Raw genomic sequence first — 15,303 nt, 5'->3', positions numbered from 1 at the left:
AGTCCCTGGGATTCTCCAGGACCGAACACTGGAATGGGTAGCTGTTCCCTTCTCCAGGGGATCTTCCCCACCCAGGGATCGAACCCAGGTCTCCCACATTGCAGGTGGATTCTTTACCAGTTGAGCCACAAGGGAAGCCCAAGAATACTGGAGTGGGTAGCCTATCCCTTCTCCAGCAGATCTTCCCAACGTATGAATCTTTTACCAACTGAGCTACCAGGGAAGCCCTGTTGTTTTTACCACAATTCCCAAAGACACAGTGATGGAAAACGGCCACCACCAGTATATTGTATTCACGGACCCTCTGGGTCAGGAGCTGGGCATGGGGCGGTGGCCCTTCTCTGTTCCAGGAAACCTGGGACCTCCCCAGAAGCAACCCCGGTGACTGGGGTCGGAAGACCTGGGTCCCGGAGCCCACTCCCTAGATGACTTCTTTGCTCACGTGTGTGGCGTGTGGGATGGACTGGCTCCTCTGGGCCCGTAGACCATAGTCCCACCAGGGGCGTCTCTGGCCTGGCAACCTCAGAGTAAGCAGGCATCCTGCCCGGTGACTCAGGGTGGCAAGAACAAGTGTTCCCAGAAGGCAAGGAGGAAACAGAGAGGCCTTTCTTCATCTAGCCTCAGAAGCGATGTTGCATCACTTCCACCATACTCTCCCTCTCTCTTTTTGGCTGTGCTGGGTCTTCACTGCTGCTCTTGGGCTTTCTCTAGTTACAGCTCCCAGGCTCCAGAGCATGGGCTCAGGGGTGGCGGCACACAGGCTGAGGTGCCCCGAGGTGTGTGGAATCATCCCAGACCAGGGACAGAATCTGTCCTCTGCGCTTGTCCATCAGGGAAGCCCTTCCACTGTATTTCCAGTCACATGGGCCCATCCAAGTTCAAGGGGTGGGGACACAGACCTCTCAGTGGGAGGGATATCAAATCATTTGTGGCCATGTTTCCAAACCACCACAGACACAGATGCAAAAAATTACAAAACCTGAGTACCCATCATGAGGGTATTGCTTGATGAAATTCTCCACCATGAACCACTGGTATTGTTACCAGCGAGATCAGGAAATAAAACAGTGTCTGAAAGCCCTCCTGTGTTCCCTCCCAGTCATTCCCCCCACCCTCATCCCCGATTTCTGACACTGCATGTTACTTTTGCTTGACTTGAACTGAATTGTATACTTCAAAATGGTTGATTGTGTGTTTTGTGAATTTTACCTTGCGTGCATGCTCAGTCGCTTCAGTCGTGTCCGACCCTTTGTGACCCTCTGGACTGCAGCCCACCAGGGCCCTCTGTCCCTGGGATTCTCCAGGCAAGAACACTGCAGTGGGCTGCCATGCCCTCCTCCAGGGGATCTTCCTGACCCAGGGATCGAACTCGTGTCTCTTAAGTCTCCTGCATTGGCAGACAGCTTCTTTACTGCTAGTGCCACCTGGGAAGCTCAAATGTTACCTTAACTTTTTTTACAAAGGGCACACAGTCCAGATGTACCAGCCAACATTATATCCGAAGGATCTCACCTCAGATGTTGCTTATGCAAGTCTTCTTGTTATGCATAACTTGATCAATCACTGAAGCATGACTACTAATTAAGCTAATGACGTCAGAAATTAAAAAAAAAGCATCGGTGAATATAGCAGCTCATTGACTAAACTGAATAATGTTCAAAGTGGGCCCTCATTGATGAAATGAAAAGTACTGTTTTTTTAAGCTATGTGGGTTGCTTTAAAATAGGTTAACCCCCCACCTACCTCCATACTGCAAAGGACATGAGAATCCGCCAAAATTTCTAACCTGCCCCTAAGGCTTGATTTTTATTAGCCAGCTTTCAGCCACTGATGTAGGAGGGCTTCTGGTTGTTTGATGATGGTCATAAGTAAGGCAAGGAATCTGGTCTCTAGAGTGTGTGCCGGCCTCTGGTGAAGGCTTTGGTTGGATTTTCTAAAAGGTGGTCAAGAGCTGGGACTTGAGACTTCATCAAATTTATAGAATAGGCTGTCTGAGCTAGGCTATGTCTGCTTGCTGGGGATGTTGGTTTAATAAATATCTTTTTTTTTTTACTTGCCTTGATGCTTAGGGGCTTCCTTGATAGCTCAGTTGGTAAAGAATCTGCCTGCAATGCAGGAGACCCCAGTTTGATTACTGGGCTGTGAAGATCCACTGGAGAAGGGATAGGCTACCCATTCCAGTATTCTTGGGCTTCCCTTGTGGCTCAGCTGGTAAAGAATCTGCCTGCAATGCGGGAGACCTGGGTTTGATCCCTGGGTGGGGAAGATCCCCTGGAGAAGGGAAAGGCTACCCATCCCAGTATTCTGGCCTAGAGAATTCCATAAACTAGTCCATGGGGTCACAAGAGTTGGACACGACTGAGTGACTTTTACTCTGAAGCTTGAGGAATACTAGTTCCCTGATCAGGGATCGAACCCTCGCCCTTGGCAGTGAAAGCGCAGAATCCTACCCACTGGGCTGCCAGGCAATTCCCATAATAAATAATTTTATGTTTAGGAGAATTTGGTCTGGGGCTGGCTTTCCTTATAACGTGATAACAAGAATGTGGGGGAGTAAACACCCCCCTAAACTTCTTTGACCAATACACTAACCAACCAAGTAAAGGCTGAGTTTTACCAGGTCAAACCAGTTTAGGTAAGTTTGCTCATACCCTTGCCCAAGTTTTAATCAATTTGTTTTTCTTTTTAACCACTGCTCTGTAGGAGTGCCCAGTGAGGTTCTGGATACTTTGTTGCATTTGTTGATATCTTCTTCTGGTTTACATGTTAAACCTCCCATTACTTTTCCTTGCAATGTTGTTGTTCGGTCACTAAGTCTGTCCGACTCTTTGCAACCCCATGGACTGCTGCCTGCCAGGCTCCTCTGTCCTCCACTATCTCCTGAAATTTGCTCAGATCTGTCCTTTGAGTCAGTGATGCTGTCTAACCATTCTGCTGCCCTTTTCTTTTGCTCTCAGTCTTTCCCAGCATTAGGGTCTGTTCCAAAGAGTTGACTTTTCTGACTCTTTTGTGATCCCATGGACTGCAGCCCACCAGGCTCCTCTGTCCATGGGATTTCCCAGGCAAGAATACTAGAGTGGGTTGTCATTTCCTCCTCCAGGGGATCTTCCTGATCCAGAGATCCAACCAGAGTCTCCTGCATTGTGGGTGGATTCTTTACCACTGAGCCACTAGGGAAGCCCTGTAATGGTACAAAGAAACATGCCTAACTCAAGGACCCATTAAACATGCAACATAGAGTGATTATCGTTTTCACTGTAACAGAGTATGGAGAGTTTGGTTTGGATGGTTTCATCTCCTTACTCCTTGGAAGGAAAGTTATGACCAACCTAGATAGCATATTCAAAAGCAGAGACATTACTTTGCCAACAAAGGTTCATCTAGTCAAGGCTATGGTTTTTCCTGTGGTCATGTATGGATGTGAGAGTTGGACTGTGAAGAAGGCTGAGTGCCAAAGAATTGATGCTTTTGAACTGTGGTGTTGGAGAAGACTCTTGAGGGTCCCTTGGACTGCAGGGAGATCCAACCAGTCCATTGTGAAGGAGATCAGCCCTGGGATTTCTTTGGAAGGAATGATGCTGAAGCTGAAGCTCCAGTACTTTGGCCACCTCATGCAAAGAGTTGACTCATTGGAAAAGACTGATGCTGGGAGGGATTGGGGGCAGGAGGAGAAGGGGGCGACAGAGGATGAGATGGCTGGATGGCATCACTGACTCGATGGACGTGAGTCTGAGTGAACTCCGGGAGTTGGTGATGGACAGGGAGGTCTGGCGTGCTGCGATTCATGGGGTCGCAAAGAGTCAGACACGACTGAGCGACTGGTCTGATCTGATCTGATCTTCCATGTTGCAATTAAATTTCAGGAAACTATCACTTAGGAGTTTTGGTGTAGTAACAAAGAAAAATGATAACCACAATTATCTGAAAAGATGAAACAAACACTCCCCCCTTTTCCATTTATACATCCAAATTTTCCATTTATACATCCACATTCCCAGCTATGGTTTTTCCAGTAGTGAAAGCTATGGTCAAAGCTGTGGTTTTTCCAGTAGTCATGTATGGATATGAGAATTGAACCATAAAGAAAGCTGAGTGCCGAAGAATTGATGCTTTTTGCACTGTGGTGTTGGAGAAGACTCTTGAGAGTCCCTTGGACTGCAAGGAAATCAAACCAGTCAATCCTAAAGGAAATTAGTCCTGAATATTCATTGGAAGGACTGATGCTGAAGATGAAGCTCCAATACATTGGCTGTCACCTGATATGAAGAACCCACTCACTGGAAAAGACCCTGATGCTGGGAAAGATTGAAGGCAAAAGGAGAAGGGGACAATAGAGGACAAGATGGTTTGATGGCATCACCAACTCGATCGACATGAGTTTGAGCAAATTCCAGGAGATGGTGAAGGACAGGGAAGCCTGGCGTGCTGCAGTCCATGGGGTTGCAAAGAGTCAGACACGACTGAGCAACTGAACTGAACTGACATTCCCAGTGGTCTTCGGAAGCCTGGATTTTCTTCACAGATTTCAAAGAAAGCACAAATCACAGCAATCTAATGCAGAAACAGATGTGATATCCAAGTCTACTGTTAAGGCAGAGATGAAAGACGTGTGTGTGTGTGTGTGTTTGTGTGTGTGTGTGAAAGGCATGCAGAAATGTAAAACAATGTTGGTCTTCTCGCTTATACTATTTATGTTAATAGGTAATAGCTTATTGTTGTCATTTTAAAAAGAACAGATGTGTTGAGGTATAATTCACATGCATAGACTTCACCCCTTTGAAGTGTATAATTCAATGGTTTTTATTATATTCATGGAGTTGTACAGTCATCATCACTATCTAATTTTAGAATATTTTCAATGTAATGAGGGATGGCATGAAGAGACTTAGGAAGAGCACACGACACTGACAATTACTTCTTTGGGAAGGACAAAACCTTTTGCTCTAAAACAAATCAAAGGCCTGAGATTTTGTCTTGTTAAAGAGGTTGATAATGCCAAGGTGCACAGGACTGAATGCCTCCAGAGATGGAAGCAGACCCAGGTTTCTGCTCACTTGGAAGCATTTTTCCCTTTCTGGACTTGGGTTCATTCTGACTTCCTAGGAACTTGCAGGTCCATGCTTCCCAGAGGGCTGAGAGACTGGTGCCAACCCATCTAGGCTGAAGGGCATACCTGTTCTTGTCTGAATGCCACAGAACCACAAGAGACTGAAGCCTGCAGGGGTTTTTAGAGGGAGGACTGGCAAATTGTATTTTCCTAAGATGGTCACAGTGGAGGCTTCCCTGGGGTCCAGTGGCTAAGACTCCCTGCTCCCAATGCATGGGACCTGGGTTCAATCCCTGGACAGCGGATCCTGTATACTGCAACTAAATATCCCGAGGGCCACAGCAAAGATCGAAGACCCTGAGTGTCATGACTAAGACTTGGTGTAGCCAAATAAATTTTTTTTTTTTTTTTTACGAAAAGAGAACAAAATGAGTGATTTTAAAAAATCAATAGATTTTTAAAATGAAGACAGATGATCACAATGACACATATCCCATCTCACACACTATTTTTAGATGATTTTATCATGCCTCCATTGAGGGGTGGAGATTTTATTTATTTTTGTATTTATTTTTGGCTGTGCTGGGTCTTCATTGCAGTGCTTTTCTTTAGTGGCAAGTAGGGGCTATGTTCTAGCTGCAGTGCATGGACTTTTCTTGGCCATGGCTTTTCTTATTGCGAAGCACGGGCTCTAGGGCTCGTGGGCTTCAGCAGTTATGGCCTGTGAACTCAGTATTTGTGGTTCCCAGGCTCTAGAGCACGGCTCACTAGTTGTGACATGGGTTTTGTTGCTCTGCAGCATGTGGGATCTTCCTGGACCAGGGGGTCGAACCTGTATGCTCTGCATTTGCAGGCAGATTCTTACTCACTGGACCACCATCCAGGGAAGCCCGAGGGCTGGAGATGTATGTCCTCTCTCCTTCATGACTGTTCTGACCAATAGAGTCGAGCTGTGTGATTTCTGACCCTATTCATAAGAGGCGATGAAGCTTCTACCTCCCTCTCTCTTCCTTGCAAGCCCGTCCTGGGAACCCAGCGACCATGCTGGGAGGAAGCACAGGCTATACATAGGTGTTCTAGCCAAGCACCAGCCAGCGTCAGTCCATACCTGGGAGGGAATAAGTCTTCAGATGGATTCTCCCCTCCAGCCTCCGAGCTACCCCGCCTTGCACCAGGTGGGTCAGAGGAGGGACTTCCCCATGAAGGTCTGTCCAAAGTGAAGATTTGTGAGCAAAGTAAATGTGTTGTTTGGGCCTTAGGTTTGGGGATGGTTTGTTACATAGCAATAGGGAACTGAAAAGAAGTCCTGGAGGTAAAACACGTTTGATTTCCCCTGTGAAATGCAAAAGGGATTCTCTGATGGCTCAGATGGTAAAGAATCTGCCTGCAGTGCAGGAGACCCAGGTTCAATCCCTGGGTTGGGAAGATCCCCTGGAGAAGGGAATGGCAACCCCCTCCAGTATTTTTGCCTGGAGAATTCCATGGACAGAAGAAAGGTAAAATCTCCTGTACCCATCCCCCAGGAATGTTGGTGAAGTAATCACGGGATGACACAGGCAAAATAGTTTCGACTGCTCTACAGCTAACATAGCTCCCTTCTGGTACTGTTCCATTGCAAGCAATCATATTTGTTTTCTGGTTATAGCAATTCTGTGTGGTCATTGTAGAAAATTCAGAGAAGTGAGAATTAAAATAGTTGATGGAAATGGTTGGACTCCTAGCGTTTACAACGGTTAATAATTTGATCCTGGGCTTCTCTGGTGGCTCAGTGGTAAAGAATCCACCTGCCAATGCAGGAGACATGGGTCCGACCCCTGGTCTGGGACGATCCCACATGCCGTGGAGCAACGAAGCCGGTGCACCACAGCTACTGAGCCTGTGCTCTAGAGCCTGGAAGCTGAAACCACTGAGTCCATGGGCCACAACTCCTGAAGCCCTCGCACACTATAGCCTGTACTCCACAGCAAGGGACGTCACCACAGCGAGAAGCCCGAGCACCACAGTTAGCGAGTAGCCGCCACTTGCCACAACTAGAGAAAAGCCCACGAATCAACGAAGGGTGAGCACAGCTGATCGATAAATATAATTATTTTTAAAAGTAATAATTTGGCCCCTTTCTCTTTTTTTTTCCTGTGCATAGAAATGTATTTTACAAAATATGGGTCGTATTTGCACAGTACTTTTGATGTGTGTGTGTGTTAGTAGCTTAGTCGTGTCCGACTCTTTGTGACCCCATGGACTATAATCCACCAGGCTCCTCTGCCCATGGGGATTCTCCAGGCAAGAATACTGGAGTGGGTTGCTATGCCCTCCTCCTCCAGGGGATCTTTGTGAACCAGGGATCAAAACTGTGTCTCTTATGTCTCCTGCATCGGCAAGAAGGGTCTTTACCACTAGTGCCACCTGCGAAGGCCGATAGGGATGTTAAAAAGATTTTATTTGATCACTTTATTTAAAAATTTAATTTTTCCCTAATTAAAAAAATATATATGTATGGGGCTTCCCAGTAGGGATGTTGAAAAGGTTCTATTTGATCACTTTATTTAAAAATTTAATATTTTCCCTAGTTTATATTTATATATATATATATATATATATATATATATATATATTCGGGAAGATCCCTGGAGGAGAGCATGGCAACTCACTTCAGTATTCTTGCCCACAGCCAGAGGAGCCTGGTGGGCTACAGTCCATGGGGTGGCAAAGAGTCAGACAGGACTGAAGGAATAAGCACACAGGCCTCTCCAGATGCTCAGAATCCCTGCCAGGACTCCCTTGGGCTCTACACACCCCAGTGCCAAAGGCTGGTCCTGGATCTCAGGTGCCCACAGCCAGCAGTGGGGACAGGCCCTGGGCAGCAGCCCCCAGGCAGTCAGAACAAAGTCAGGGCAGAGTCAGAATAGAGTCCTCAGGGGCAGAGCGATGTTTACAAGATTTTTCTCAAAGCTTGGCTGACGTAACAGCCATCCACATCAGCCTTCCTTGGGGAGTGACGATTCTTTTTTTTTAACCGTGGTGTTAAAATGCTGACTTATTGCTTTATTTTCAAGCTTCTTTTTTACTTTCTTGCATCTCACAGGAAAAGTCAGAGTCCCCACAGTGGCGCTGGTGTCTTACCACAAGAGAGCCAGGAGTCCGTCTCGGCCTGCTTGCCTGTTTTTTTTTTTCCTGTTTGCTTATTTGTTTTTAGTATTTTTAGTATGTTTTGGAAACATGTCTTTAGAGTGAGTGTTTAAAAGTCAGCTCGCCCTTCCCCGCGCTCCCTGAGGGCGCCTCCCTCTCCCAGACCTCGCGACCAGTGGCGGCGGGGATGCCACCCGCAGTCCTGGGGGCGCGCGGGTGTCACTCGGGGGCGCTCAGCTCCCCCACCCCCAGTCTGTCACCGGCCACGAGCGCCGGCAGTCGGGGCACTTGCGGGGGACGAGAAAGGAACCGCCAAAACGGTAGTGAAACTTTCGCCCGCTGCCGTTCCCAGAGGACCCCAGGGCCCCCGGGCCCCCGGGAGCGGGCGGAAAGCTCAGGGTTGATCCGAGGGTCCGCGCTCCATCCCGGGAAGCGCTCGGCCGGTCGACATCCCCGGGACAGGCGGGCACCTGTGGCCTCCGGGGCGGGCGGTCCCCGAGCCACAGCTCCTCCTTAAAGCCGCGGCTCCGCCCCGCCTGCCCACGGTTCCACCCAACCGCCGGGTCCCCGCCGTCTCGGCAAAGTGTCGCAGAGTCGCCAGCCGCCCAGAAACGCGCTGTCCGCCCAGTCCCTGAGTCTCCGGATCCACCGAGGCCATGGCCAGCGAGGAGCTGGCGAGCAAGCTGCAGCGACGACTGCAGTGGGAGGAAGGCGACAGCGGGCTCCAGCCCGCGCCCGGAGCCGCCCCAGACCCCGAGCCCCAGCCGCAGCCGCCCGCCTGGGCGCCCACCGCCAGAGCCGACGCCGAGCTGAGCGCGCAGCTGAACCGACGGCTGGACATCAACGAGGGCGCGGCGCGGCCCCGACGCTGCAAGGTCTTCCACCCCTACTCGGAGTTCCCGGAGTTCAGCCGCCGCCTCATCAAGGACCTGGAGAGCATGTTCAAACTGTGAGCGCTCCGCGCCTTGCGCCCCCACAACCCAGGGACCCGAAGCCCCGGAGGGAGGGGTCAGTGGCGCTGGGTCGGTCTCTCAGAACCCCAGGCCCGGTTTGGGGTAGGACGGAGGGGGCCAATGCAGCGGTTTCTTTATCATTTAACCCTAACGCCCCCAAGATCCCGCACGCCCCGAGCGATCCCGGCGCGGTGGTGCTGGGTGATCCAGCCGGGCTGGGACACAGAGGGCAGGAGCTGCGGTTCTCCCTGACCCAGCTCAGAAGTTCGGCTCGGGCAACCGAGCCCGAGTCCTGGGCTCAGGGGTCCAGACGGCGGGTCCCGCCCCCTCCGTCGCCTGGCTCGGAGATTTTGCCCAGCGCGCAACTTCTAGGAAACCGAGACGCGCTGCGCCTCACCTGCCAACTTCATCTCCCGAAGGAGAAATTAGCCTTCTTTGTCCTTTATCTTTTAAAAACAAAGGAGTAAACTTATCCTTGGCTGCCGCGCGGGGTTTGATGTACCCGCGGAGACAGAGAACTGGGGGTTTGTTCAACTCTTCGCAGAAGATCAGTACGTTCCGGGAGCGAGCGCGTTTGGGGAGCCTCCTGGGGGCGTCGCCTTGGCCGTGTTCCCCCTTCTTGCCTCTTGGGCAGGAGGCGCCCGTCGGAGCCGGACACGGCAGCCGGCAACTGGTCCGGCGGGGGCTCATTCCGGTCGTGCCCCTCGGGGGAGCCCCAACCCTGGGAGATGGAGGCAGCGTTGCCTGGCGGCCTGAACTAGTAGTCGGCCTTGTAGTCTGGCAGCTCCATGGGCCTCAGTTTCTTCATCTGGAGAGTGGGGAGAAAAAAATCATCCTGCCTTTTAAGGCCAGAAAGTATTTTGCACACCATAAGCTCCCAACTGAGCTATTAATATTTGTTGGAGAATTGCGCCAAAACCGGGAAATGCCTGGGGGGACCGGAGGCCGCCGGCCAGGTCTTGCTTGGGGCGTTTTAAAAAGCGCTTGGAATGTGTTTGTCCTACCCGCGGAGGTTCTATTTAAAGGCCCTGTGGCCGGCGCTGTGTGGCGGGAGCCTGAGCCCCTTCCTGAGGCCGGACTGTGACCAGCTCCAGCCTTGGCACCGAGGTCGGCAGATTGGTACCCGGAGCCACCGCGTCTTCTTGGCTTCCTCGACACCCTAATTTCCCGGTCCCTCGCTTCCAGGCTTTGTTCTCTGGAGTTAACACCTACTAAGTCGCTTCAGTCGTGTCCGACTCTGTGCGACCCCATAGACGGCAGCCCACCAGGCTCCCCCGTCCCTGGGATTCTCCAGGCAAGAACACTGGAGTGGGTTGCCATTTCCTTCTCCAATGCAGGAAAGTGAAAAGTGAAAGTGAAGGCGTTCAGTCGTGTCCGGCTCTTAGCGACCCCATGGACTGCAGCGCACCAGGCTCCTCAGTCCATGGGATTTTCCAGGCAAGAGTACTGGAGTGGGGTACCATTGCCTTCTCCGGGAGTTAACACCTGGTGGGTCCAATTTGGGCTATTAAGGAGCCCTGGGGATTCCCAGGTGGCGCTAGTGGTAAAGAAGACATAGAAAAAAGAAAAAAAGTGAAGTGGCTCTGTCCGACTCTTTGCGACCCCATAGACTGTAGCCTACCAGGCTCCTCCATCCATAGGATTTTCCAGGCAAAATTTCTGGAGTGGGTTGCCGTTTCCTTCTCCAGGAAAGAAGACATAAGATATGCGGTCTGATCCTGGTGGGGAAGATCTCTGGAGGAGGGCATGGCAACCCACTCCAGTATTCTTGCCAGGAGAATCCCATGGACAGAGGAGCCTGGCGGACTTCGGTCCCTAGGATCACACAGAGTCAGAGACAACTGAAGCGACTTAGCACCGCAAGGGAACCTGAGTCGAGGCAGAAGACTGTGACTGGGGCAGAGACTGAAAAGTGCATGGTTTGTCAGCACCCCTTTGACTTATTTGGGGTTATGCCTTTCCTGGCATACTATTCCCTGACTGACTGCTTCCAGGGCCCAACAGTCCCTCCCAGTCCAGGTGGCTTTAGAGAGGGCATCACAGGGACTGTCATCTTCCTCTTGCTCTGGGGTCATTCAGATTTCTTTCATTTATTTATTTTTATTACTATTATGTTTTTTCTGTAGAACAGTCTTTGAAAGGCTGTCTGTTTGTTGGCTGCCTAAGAGTAATAAAGGGAGTCGACACAATCATGGTTGGATGGCATCACCGACTCAATGGACATGAGTTTGAGCAAACTCTGGGAGTTGGTGATGGCCAGGGAGGCCTGGCTTGCTGCAGTCCATGGGGTGGCAAAGAGTTGGACTGAACTGAACACAGTCAGAGGGGCTTGGGAGATCAAGCAAGGTGGCACCGATGAGGAAACAGATGCTGAAGAAGGTCAAGCTAACGTGCAGGCTGTGTGTGCTCTAGGGGCCTGAAGAGCTGGCAGCCTAGTCAAGTGTGGGACTTCATTGTCCAGAGCTACTGTGTCAGTCACAAGTCTAGATGGGGTTTTCTGCCACTTGCAACCAAAACTGGCAGAGACGAAAAGGGCATTAATGGGCTCAGGAAGTTAAGTAAAAAGGGCTGGTATCAGGTATGGCTGTATCTGGGAGCTCAAATGATGCCCTCAGAGGTTCATGTCTTTTTCTGAAGCCAGCTTCCTCTCTGTGTGGTCCCCATTCTCAGGTGGCTTATCCCTGGTGGTTGCAGTGTGGCCACAACAGCTCCAGTAAGTCCAGTGGGAAGGGTAACCATAGCAAAGGCCTTATTGTGTGTGTGTCTTTTGTAGCTTTACTATTGTTTCTGGTTGGCTCTGAATCTATTGCTGCGGCCAGAGGAATTCATTGCTCTGATTGGCCGGGCCTGAGCCGTGTGCCCCACCCCTGTGGTGACTGGCAGAGGGCTTGGCAGTGGGACTCTTACTGAGGAAGCCAGTGTGTGCACTGTGGTAAAATCACCACCTTCCCGTGAGGGCCGGGTAGCTGCTGTGACTGCCAGGAGCAGAGACCATTGGGAGAATCATGCTTTCCCTGATGGTGGTTTGGAAAGACCCTTCCCTCCCCTGCCAAATCTAGTGCTGTGCTGTGCTTAAGTCGCTTCAGTCGTGTCTGACTCTGCAACCCTATGGACTGTAGTCCTCCAGTCTCCTCTGTCCATGGGATTCTCCAGGCAAGAATACTGGAGTGGGTTGTCATGCCCTTCTCCAGGGGATCTTCCCTACCCAGGGATTGAACCCAGGTCTCCTGCATTGGCAGGTGGGTTCTTTACCGCTAGCATCATTTGGGAAACCCCGCTTAAATCTAGTATCAAGACCAAATTATCCATTTTGAGTTTGGAGAAGGTACAGACAGAGCCCCCCCACCCCACCCATTCCAGGGTCATTTGCTGTGATCGTGGGCAAGTTGCTTAACCACATCTCTCTCTTCATCTGTAAAATGCGGGCAGCTGTTTCTTTCAAGTTTTTTTTAAATTGAATTTTTTAAAATTTATTTTTGGCTGTGCTGGGTCTTCGCTGGTGCACAGGCTTTTCTCTAGTTGGTGGTGCCTGAACTTTTCCCCGCCATGGCTTCTCTTGTGGAGCACTGGCTCTAGGGCATCAGGCCTTCAGTAGTTTGGGCTCCCAGAATCCAGAGCCCAGGCTTAGCAGTTCTGGCTCACCGGCTTAGTTGCCACATGTGGGATCTTCCCAGATCGGGGATAGAGCCCACGTCTCCTGCATTGGCAGGCAGGTTCTTTTCCACTGAGCCCCCAGGAAAGCACTCTTTCAAGGGTTTAGTGAGAACTGAGTGAGAGGAGTGGGTGACGAGCACCAAGTCAGCCTGAGACATGAAACAGGGGCATTCTGCTGAGAGCCGTTCCCCAGCTTTGGCTCCAAGCCCCATGTCCGTGTCCAAAACCCTCCCCACCCTGCTACCCACACCAGCACAAACCAGGGACTCCTTGGCCCTGGCCCCCGTGAGTGTCCACCTGAGCGTGATGGGGTCCCCCACTCGGGGGTTCCTGCCCAGTTTTCTCCCCTGGGAGGCAGCTGAAATCTTGCTCCCCCCACCCCACCAGGGTCAGGAGCTCCCAGCCTGGGAGAGTTTGTCACCTGGACCCCTCTGACTCAGCTCTGCCCTTCAGTCCTCATCCCCCTCCTACCCGGGAAGGCTGCTGTGGGGCCTGGCATCTGGGGATTTGCCACCTGCTGGCCTGGCACTGCCACCTTCCTGTAGGTGCCCTTTGCAGTTGATGAGGTCCTTGATCCCAGCTTTGCTCACAGCTCAGCCCAGCTTTCCTGCTGACCCTCTTTCATGTTTCCCTCTTCCTGCTGTCCTACATGACTTTAAAAAAAAAAAACTGCATGACTTAAAAAAAAAAACTACATCTAGGTGAGTCCTCTTGAAAACCTCATTTTTGCTCACAGCCCCCTTCACATCTAGTCACTCCTGCACTGAACCTTTTCTGCAGCTGCTTTCTGAGGGCTGGGCAAGGAAAGCACTTCGTGGGGGTCTTCCAGGTACCTATGCCTCCCAGGCATGCCCACCCCTCCCCGACCCTCCCCCTGCCCTGTGAGTGTGTTGCTATGGCGTCACCTTATCCAGCCAGCAGCTGGTAATTGCTACCTGTCTGCTCCACCTGAAGCGTACCTCGTTGTTGTTGGTTTTCAGCCACTAAGTCACGTCTGACTCTTTGTGACCCCGTGGACTAAAGCAGGCCAGGCCTCCCTGTCCTCCACTATCTCCTGGAGCTTACTCAAACTCGTGTCCATTGAGTCAGTGATGCCATCCAACCATCTCATGCTCTTTCGTCCCCTTCTCCTCCCACCTTCAATCTTGCCCAGCATCAGGGTCTTCTCCAGTGAGTCGGCTCTTTGCATCAGGTGGCCAAAGTACTGGAGCTTCAGCTTCAGCATCAGACCTTCCAATGAATATTCAGGATTGCTTTCCTTTAGGATTGACTGGTTGGATCTCCTTGCAGTCCAGGGGACTCTCAAGAGTCTTCTCTAGCACCACAATTCGAAAGCATCAGGTCTTTGGCACTCACCCTTCTTTGTGGTCCAACTCTCACATCCGTACGTGACTACTGGAAAAACACCTCTTCCTCCCTTTTTCTACTTCCTTTGCTTTTTATGCTTAAACTGAAAAAAAATCGTGTGAAAAATCTCAAAGAACACATAACACATTAACTTGTTTTCCGAGCTTTCCATATTTTATCCATTGCAGAAGCAGTGTTGTGAGACTGTTAAGAACATGAACTTGGATCCAGGCTCCCTGGGTTCAAACCTGACTCTACCACTTGCTACTTCAAAGGTTACTTTAGGCAGGTTGCCGGAAGGCTCTGTGCCTCAGTTTCCCTTTCTGTCAGGTGGGGATAGAATGGCACCTGGCTTGTGAGATTATTGTGGGAATTAAATGAATTCATGTATGTGAAGCAGTTAGTGCAATGCTTGGCCCATGGTGAGGCCAGTAGGTTTGAGTCACTAATTTTCACAGCTGTAATTTGGGTGGATATGCAGATTCTGTGTTGTCCGTTTTGTTAAACAGTTTGCAAACACTTTGCAATGGCTGCTTTATCCTTTGAAGCTGATTGCTCTTGCAGCTTGAGCTGTGGAGTGCGGACACGGAGTGTAGATGTGCGTGGCCACTTGCTGTCTTATTCGTCCCTCTGGGACTGCACCCAGGGGGTTTGTTGAAGGGATGAGTGGATGTGAGTCCTAAGGCTGCTGTGGTAAGGACCTCAAGCTGGTGCCTTAAAACAAGAGAGATGTGTTTTCTCCCCATTCCGGCAGTTGGAAACCGAAGTCACGGTGTCAGCTGGGCCATGCTCCCTCTACAGGCTCTGGGGAAGAACGCTTTCATGCCTCTCCTAGCTTCTGGTGGTTGCCAACAATCCTTGGCATCCTGGGCTTATAGACACATTACTCTAGTCTCTGCCTTGATAGCCGCATGGCATTCTCCCTGTGTGTTGTCTTCATGTGGCCTTCTTGTGTAGACACCTGTCATTGGATTTAGGGCTCATCTGAATCCAGTGATTTCATCTTTTTTTTTTTTTTGGTTGTGCTGGTCTTCGTTGCTTTGGCCAGGCTTTCTCTCGTTGTGGCGAGCGGTTCGCAGGCTCCTGATTGCCGTGGCTTCTCTTGGTGCAGAGCTCAGGCTCTAGTTGTGACTCCCAGGAGTTATGGCCATGCTCAGGGACATGGGGGATCTTTGT

At 50.7% G+C, this 15,303-nt stretch overlaps 1 protein-coding gene across 3 annotated transcripts in view; it reads left to right on the top strand.

Annotated features, from left to right (window-relative positions):
- EFHD1 (EF-hand domain family member D1) overlaps positions 1 to 15,303 on the top strand; it is a 79,765-nt gene that overhangs the window by 26,917 nt on the left and 37,545 nt on the right. Inside the window, exon 1 of one of the 3 annotated variants that reach the window (XM_086377949.1) lies at positions 8,746 to 9,122. The exons of the other annotated variants lie outside the window; for them this stretch is intronic. Within the exon in view, the coding sequence (XP_086234075.1) occupies positions 8,830 to 9,122 (293 nt within the window). The 5' untranslated portion in view covers positions 8,746 to 8,829. Of the gene's footprint in view, positions 1 to 8,745; positions 9,123 to 15,303 lie in introns of those variants that run through there. 3 annotated transcript variants of the gene reach the window in all.

The sequence above is a fragment of the Bos grunniens genome, chromosome 3, assembly GCF_055505025.1.
Source record: "Bos grunniens cultivar Pamir isolate PY7600 chromosome 3, Bosgru_T2T1.0, whole genome shotgun sequence".
In the NCBI taxonomy this organism is placed as follows: Eukaryota; Metazoa; Chordata; class Mammalia; order Artiodactyla; family Bovidae; genus Bos; species Bos grunniens.
Note: the sequence above shows the minus strand (reverse complement) of the source record. Positions and strands in the feature narration are given on the sequence as shown.